Raw genomic sequence first — 8247 nt, 5'->3', positions numbered from 1 at the left:
GGGGGGGGGGCTTTGTGAAGGTGTTAGCGTGCTAGCATATTAGCAACAAAACAAAAAGTTCATAAATATACTGGTCGTGTCCCATCAGGGGGAGGAGCTTGAGTTTGTGATGCTTGTACGGTGGCCCCACCCCCTCTACACATGTGACTCCACCTATAAGATTCAGTAGGCGTGGCCTCTTCTGCTCAATAGATTTTTTTTTCTAGTTCTTTTGTCATGCAGCCATTCACTTCCTGTCTGGAGGAAGAGAAGGAGAAAAGGGAGGATGAAGAGGAGGAGTTGACTCGATGTCTGTTGTGCACGATCTTGAAGAGGAGATACTGAAGGAGGAAGAAATGAAGAGGGAGGCAGAGAAGATGACAAGGATGTGTCGAAGGAAGAGGCGGATGAAGCGGTGGGAAAAAGGAAGAGCAACTGCTGAAGAAGAAGAGGCAGGATGAAAAAAAGGATGAGGACAAAGAAGGTGGAGAAGCACGATAGCGATGAAGAGGAGCAAGAGAAGAAGGTCGCGGTTGCGTTCATTGTTTGTGTATGTCTTCGCTCCGAATGATCTTGTAGATGATCCAGTAGAAGATGTTGAAGATGAGGAAGACGAGGGGGAAGGCCACGCGCGACACCGTGTCGATGCGTTTGGCGCGGCTGATGAAAAGTTTCTTCATTTCCTCGATGCTCTTCTCGGGCACCGCCCCCACCGCGTGCCCCGCCCCTCCTCCCGGCGCATTGTTGTTGTTGCCTTTGATGGCCGCCATGCCGTCCTTCTGCAGGCACGCTGGGCCCACGCCGTAACCCGAACCTGGGAAGCTGAAGCGACCGTCGCCGCCGCCGTCATCCTCCTGCAACCACATCACACACACACACACACACACACACACACGTGAGCCATCCACGCATACGTCCCAACGATCCTCGGAGCTGAGTTGTCTGAGACTTGATGCCCATTGGAAGAGTCACCCATGGCAAACAGGTCCTCAGTGAAGGACAGCTCAAAAGACTTCCCGTGGTGATTAAAAACCAAAGGACAGCGTTTTTTTTTTTTTTGGGCTCAGGGGCCAGTCAACTTCGGATGGGTTCAACTCTCTTCCACTCTGGAGTTAGCCACCATCAGAGGTACCAGCTCAGCAGCTGTACATTGGGAGGGAGGGGGGGCATTGAGTCAGAGTGGACTATGTTGCCCGCCTCCATTGCTGAGGCGGTCGACTGGAGCCGTGGCCGTAAAAGTGGGCGGTGCCTGTCGTGGCGGACAACCCCAAAACGCGTCAGTGGACACCAGCAGCCAGGTATGCCGATAAGCTGAAGAAGGAGCACTTTGGCGATAGGTGATGGTTCCCGGCTAGGCAAGAAGGATGCGGCTTTTGCGATTTCCGAGATAAGAACTCTGTGGGCGGAGTTCGGTGGGGCTACGGAGAAAGGCTTTGAGACAGTTTTGAGGAAATTCCAGTTCACCATGCGTCATTTCTGGAAGCGATGCACAAACTGTGTATCATGGGGATGGGTTCCTGCTGACTTCGAACGGGACGTTGTGAGCCGGTGGGGAGAAGACTTCCCACATTCCACTGAGGAAGCAGGTAACCTCTCGGACAGTATCCCTTAGAACTAAGGTCACCAAGGTGGTGAAAATGCTCCTCGGTGGCAGGGCCCTGGGGGCGAGAGAGCTCCGCCAGGAAATCCTAAAAGCTCTGGATGTCGTGGCGCTGAAACACCGCTGCAACATCGCACGGACAGCGAGGACAGTCCCCTTTTTAACCCTTTCAGGGACAACGGTTACTACAGTGGACAGCCTACCATGTAATTACAAGCTTGAACTTTTCAGTCCACCAATAAAAGCACGTCATGAATGAGCCGCCTCACCTTCCTTGCCTCTCCCCATCACTCATATTTAAACCACAACAAATAACATGGAGATGCACACCGGCACACCCTGTGTGTGTTTGTGTGTGTGTGTGTGTGTGTGTGTGTGTGTGTGCGTGCGCATCAGGTAACATGCTCCATTTTTAGCCTTCGTGTCCCAATTCTGTCCTTGACTTCAGGCAACACGATGTATTACACTATTGTTGTATCTCTCTCAGACACACACACACACACACACACACACACACACACACACACACACACACACACACACACACACGTTGCGCACGCACGGACCTCCGTGCGCCCTTGAGCTAAACTATGACAGATGATGGCCGTTCCTGCTTGCCAGGATCAATGGGAGACAAAAGACTGGAGGAAAGGGGAGGTAGAGAAAGAAAAGGAGGACGGGGAGGAAAAAAAAGAGTCGGAGAAGCCTTGATGGCATCCGAAGTAACTTCCTGGGAACATGAACAGGAAGTGGAATCAACAAAGAGAACGGAACAGGAAGTGGAAGGAAAATATGAAGAGAGCAACAGCGAGTGGATGGAAAGCAAGAGTGAATGAGAGCAGGTGGAATAAAGAGGGAGAATAAGACAAAGCGGAAGAGGCAGAAAATAGAAAGAAACAAAACGGGAAGTCGAATTAAAAACAAGCAAATGTGGAATAAAAGGAGTGAAGGAAAAAGAAGAGGAATGAAAAGATACGAGAGAGCAACAGGAAGTTGATAAACAGGAAATGGAAGTATAACTTTTCGCTCTGGCTTTCCCTCTTGTTTTTTTTTTTAACTTTCTTTCCGGGAAGTTAAGCGTGATCCTCAACGACCAATCAGAGAGCTGCCCTGTATTCCGGCATGCTCATCAATCAAACGTCCCGTGGAGCCACGCGTTGCTGAGCGGCGTCCCTCAGGGCGTTGCGCTCGCCGCCGTCGAGCTTCTCCACCGCCAGCGGGTGGATCGATGGTGGCTAACAAGCCGCCTCCAGTGCCACGCTAATGGCTCCGCCTCTTAATTGGAGCTGACAAGGTCGCGTCATCTCTTTATCGATCGGCGCCCAATCGTCTTCGCTTGAAATGCTAATCAACTCAGACCATTAATAGGGGTCACATTTGAGGTCTTTCAGTTGGACAAAAACATACCTAGTGGGAAATTTTGTCCCGTTTGAAGAACGCTGAATTTTTTGTTTGGTTTCACATGACCACCTTATACAACATTTGTCAAATTATAAACATATCAGGCAGCCAAAAGCAAATGTTTTTCTTCTGAGATTTTAATTCTGGGCATTTGTGTGAAAATTTTTTGTTGGTTTCCTGTTATATTATTATCTTTGGTCAGATTTGAGGAGATTTGGGTGAACAAAAATAGACTTTTTGTTTACGTCTTCTTAAGTATGATCAAAAGAGTTTGTATGGACAAACCAGACATTTTTTTTTTGTTGGTTTCCTCTGTATGACATCACAGCAAGAGCTGTTCACGCTTGACACATTTCTTCACATTTACGGACTTTCAGGCAGACAAAAACATCTTTTTAAATTCATTTATATTCCAAAAGTTAATTTCAAGCCGACATTTTTTGATTGTTTCCTCTGTTTGACATTTATTTTAGTACATTACCTTCACTATTCATCTTTCATTTTAAAATTTAAGGAAGACAAAAACAAAACAAAAAAAAAAAAAAATCCCTTTTTTTTTTTGCCAATGTTTGTCTTCTAGGAACCATCCAAAACATTTGTGTCGACATTTTGTTGGTTTCCTCTGTTACATGACTCGATTTGTCAGAATTTTTTACTTTCTGGTGGACAACATTTTTTTGTCCATATTTGTCTTTCGAAACCCAATTTAATTCCCAATTTAGTGTTTGTTGGAAATGTAGACATTTGTAGCGAAAGTTAAAGAAATGACCTTCATGTGCCGTCGCCGCCGGCGGAAGCGAAGGAGTTCTTTGTGCTGGCGAGCGATGAAGTTGACGGCGGCGTACTCCAGCAGCGCCGAGAAGACGAAGAGCAGACACACAGCCATCCAGATGTCGATGGCCTTCACGTATGACACCTGCCGACGACGGCCCAGAAATGCATTAAAACAAACTCTCTCGGACACAGGTGTCAAAGTCAAGGCCCGGGGGCCATATTCGGCCCCCCCACGTCATTGTATGTGGCCCGCGGGAGCCAATTATTCAAATTTGCACAAATGGCCAAAAATGAGCATAAAATGGCTGCTTCAGAACAAAATAGCAGACTTCCTGCAGCTTGTGTTTAATTGATTGTTTTATGGGTCCATCCATGATAGAGATGCCTACCAAAGTCGATGTTGCTACAGAAAACTGGCTTTGGGGGCAGAAAGTTAAAAAGAAATTCCAGGGGCAAAATGCGACCTCGAAAATGGTTGCTTCAAACCGAAATGGAAGACTATGTTTTCTTATGGCATGCCCTTTTGGGACTTTCTAGTTTTGTGGGCCCTCTCATCAGAGACATTTCTACCAAATTTCACACTCTTATGTGAAACTGTGAAATTTAAGGGGCAAAATTTCTGGGGAATGAGCCCTCAAATGATTGTTTCTAACCAAAATGGCTGACTTTGTGTATCTTTTGGGGGCTTGGCTTCTTGAGACCTTTTTGTGGGTCTACTCATGTCTGCCAATTTTCACTGGGGGCTGAATTTTCAAAGCACGTTGACACCTGCCACTGGGCCCATTAAGGAGTTCTTGAGTTTCAAAAAAAGTCCTTAAAATGTTGATTCATTTGGTTGACAAATAACAACAACAAAAAAAACCCTAAAGTATTTACACAAATGCTGAGTAGTACAAGAAAGCGTCATGTTCGTGTACACAAGAAGCTAACTGTGCTACCTACGCTAACGGCGTTCTGCTCATTGCCTGTGCACTTCCTTCCTTCGCTAATCTCACCTTCATCATGACGTGCAGCGACTGGATGTGCAGCAGTGTGTGTCTGCGCGTGTGTTTGTGTGTGTGTGTGTGAGTGAGTGAGCTACACTCAGGTGTGTGTATGTGTGGGTGTGTGTGTCCGCGAGCGCGCATAAGCTCAGCTGTGCTGTGTGATCATTATTGTGACAGCTGAACTGCAGCGGAATCACGGTTCACTTGTTCAATTTTTAGAGCGCATGAAGCACCTAATGTCCACAAACCGCGCACTTTTGCGTGTGTGTGTGTGTGTGTGTGTGTGTGTGTTTGTGTGTGCACGCGCGTGTACACTCCGTTAGTGAGTGTGTGTTGGGGATTACAGCTTCCCTGGACATAATTATACAATCCTATACTGGGTCACGCAAGCTATGACTGTTTTTCTTTCTTTAATCTGAAAATCCCTCACAGGAAAACATTTAGTTGTCTTTTTTTTAACTTCTCTTTTTTTGTTCATCTTTCCCTTGCACGTGAACATTGGCTGTGTTTGGATACAATGACTCATTCTCGACTCACGAAGCGCTATTTCAAGATTTTTATTTCGTGGACTCTACAGTGGACCTGATAGTTCCACGAAAAAAAAAAATGCCTTTGTCGTGATTATGAGGGAGTCAGGAATGAGTCAGCGATTCGGAATTGTTCGTCACTCGCCTCCTACCTACATACAAGTGTTCGTACCTTAAGTCTGCGCTTACAAATTTAAAGCAAAGAAAAATTTTTGTCTTGAAAAACTCGCGTCAGTTGCATCTCCAGGCACCACTGTCCCCGTTTTATTTCCTATAGTGGACGATATTGTTGACTAAAAATGAGCGACTTTGAAGGCGCTATACAGTGGATAAGCTTGAGTCGCTACACATTTCAACAGCAGTGTAAAATGGCCGACTGACTACAAATACGGGATGCCACCAAGTAGCTCTGAAAAGGCCACTGTTTTTTTTTTTTTTTTTAATTGCGGCTGACCTTGGGCAGGGAGGCCCTGGATCCCGAACTCTGGGTGGTCATGGTGAGCACGGTGGTGATGCCCAGGCCCACTCGGGCAGGGGCAGCGTCCATGTTGATCCAGAAGGACACCCAGGACAGGATGACGATGAGGAGCGACGGGATGTACATCTGGATCAGGTAGTAACCCATCTGACGCTCCAGATGGAAGCGGGCCTCGATGCACGTGAACTTGCCTGAATCACAACGACATCGCAGCAACATCAGGAAAAAAAGAACACCAAAGAAGGACATCCAAAGCTCCCGACAGACATATTCAGGTGCGTCAATTTCACTTGACCGCTCCAGAAACGACCATTTCGTTGCTTCATTTCAGTGTTATGTCAAACTCATCTTACAACACTACCTGAATAAATAAACGAACACCTCGGACGGATGATTTGATTTAAGAAATGAGATTTATTACAACAAACACAGAAAAAGGTCACAGAACCAAAAATTAGTACCGCTGCATACTGGTATTGATTCCCAGGTACTGGTGCAAATGTTTACACTTCAGCTTTTATCGCGCTATGTAATGTTATCGTGAGGAGATTCAATTCACGTATTTTCCGCACTATAAGGTACTTTGGATTATAAGGCGCAACGTCAATGAATGGCCTATTTTAAATCTGTTTCCATATATAGGGCGCACCGCATTATAAGGCGCATAGAATAGAAGCTACACTAGTGGCTGCATTTGCGCTATCCATCCACTAGATGGAGCTACACTAAAGGGAACACAATACAATGCGGCTTTATTTATACAGAGCCTTCACAACCTTTGCAGCTGTAACAAAGCCATGAGAACTGGTCACAAACATGGACATGAAACATAAATATGAATGGCTTTAGAAAACAAATGAAAGACAAAAGTTATGAAGACAATTGATTCAGCAAAAAAGGCACACGAACCTCGCGGGCTCACATCCACAAAATATCTCACAAAATGTCTCCTTCTTCCTCCGTTTAGTCAGTAGTTAACGATGCTTTTGGTATTATCTTCATTTCATAACGGCTGTGCAGAGCTCTCAAAGTAGTTGTCTGTTTTGAGTGTGTGTTGGCGAATGCACCTGTCAATTAGTGTGGGGCAGAACCCTTTTAGGTTATAATCGGTTCCTAATAATCACCACTAGATGGCATAGGAACACTAACAGGGAAATAACAAAATGGGGCCTATAAAGAGACTGTAACTAACACTATATACAAGAGCACACTGTCAGATTTTGGGAAAATTGATTGCATTTAGCTGCGCCTTATAGTGCGGAAAATACGGTATACTGTAAAATGAACTTTCAGCCAGATTAAAGTGCTCTATAAATAGAGTTGGGTTGAGTTGGGTCTGCACCAACTGCGGCGAAAGGAGGACATGAGGAGACTCAATTTGACGGCGGAGGAAGCAGACGAAGAGTCGGAGAAGGTTCAAGTAGGCAGTCAGGAGACGAAGGAGTGGGGAGGCATCTGTGCCGGCTGAAGCGTGAGGTGGAGTTGAGGAGAAAGAAGTTGACGGTGTAGAAAGCAGTCTGCCATCTTTGTCATCTCCGGCAACATCAAAATGCAGGAAGCAAACCACAGCGACAGGAAGTCAAATGGCCGCCGACGGAAAAAACACGGCCGACGCTACACTGGAAAACGTTCATGTCGCACAATCATAACAAATTTCTGCCTCTCAATTCTCTCGACAGTTGACGGAAATGTCCATGAAAAATCCCAGTATCTCAGTCTCTCCATGATGTTTACAAGCAAAAGTTAAAGGGGAACTCCAGGCATTTTTTTTTGTTTTTGTGAGTCTAAACACGGCCTTCACGTTAATTAATACTGCGTTGATAGATTGAAGAATTTTCCTCCATCATTTTACCGCCCTCTGCTGTCGACTGAAACCGACGTCCAAAGTGCCTTCGGGCTCGCATTGCGAACATCACAGCTCACCTCTTCTCTGCGGTTGGTCAAATGATGATGGAAAGGAAATCGCAAGTGTTCCCCTTGTGGGAAATGTGGCCTACAGGTGAGCAGATTGGACTTTCCCAAGACGGCCCATCCTCAACGACGCATTCCGACGGTGCTACAAAATGACTACCACCACAATTCCCAACCCAGCCACATCTCCACACCGCTACGTCAACAAACCCTTACAAATGCGCCACGTAAGATGGCTGACCGGCCATTTCATAAGCACCGTCAATATCTGCAACAACCTTCATATGCCTCAAATATCAAGCGGGGGAGGAAGAAGTAGAGGAGACGGAAAAAAGAGGGTGCCGCGGCTGGATTTATGCGGACGATACACTTGAGAGCTTTTAAGATACGTCCATATTTTCCATCCCAGGACAAGATTGAAATGATTCATCCGTGTGTGTGCGCGTGTGTGTGTGTGTGTGTGTGTGTGTGTGTGTGTGTGTGCGTGTGTGTGTGTGAGAACTTTGTGTGCGCGTGTGTGTGTGTGTGTGTGTGTGTGTGTGTGTGTGTGTGTGTGTGTGTGTGTGTGTGTGTGGGTGTGTGTGTGTGTGG

At 46.2% G+C, this 8247-nt stretch overlaps 1 protein-coding gene across 1 annotated transcript in view; it reads right to left on the bottom strand.

The window, feature by feature from the left end:
• Positions 1 to 6: 6 nt before the first annotated feature.
• Positions 7 to 8247, bottom strand: part of glra1 (glycine receptor, alpha 1) — a 45652-nt gene continuing 37411 nt past the window's right edge. Inside the window, exons 8-10 of the mRNA XM_019871405.1 lie at positions 5722 to 5936; positions 3750 to 3896; positions 7 to 833 (exon numbers count right to left, since the gene is read on the bottom strand). Coding sequence (XP_019726964.1) covers positions 519 to 833; positions 3750 to 3896; positions 5722 to 5936 — 677 coding nt within the window. The 3' untranslated portion in view covers positions 7 to 518. The remainder of the gene's footprint in view (positions 834 to 3749; positions 3897 to 5721; positions 5937 to 8247) is intronic.

This window comes from Hippocampus comes, unplaced genomic scaffold, assembly GCF_001891065.2.
Source record: "Hippocampus comes isolate QL1 unplaced genomic scaffold, H_comes_QL1_v1.1 scaffold83, whole genome shotgun sequence".
Classification (NCBI taxonomy): Eukaryota; Metazoa; Chordata; class Actinopteri; order Syngnathiformes; family Syngnathidae; genus Hippocampus; species Hippocampus comes.
This window is presented reverse-complemented; position numbering and strand designations above follow the sequence as displayed.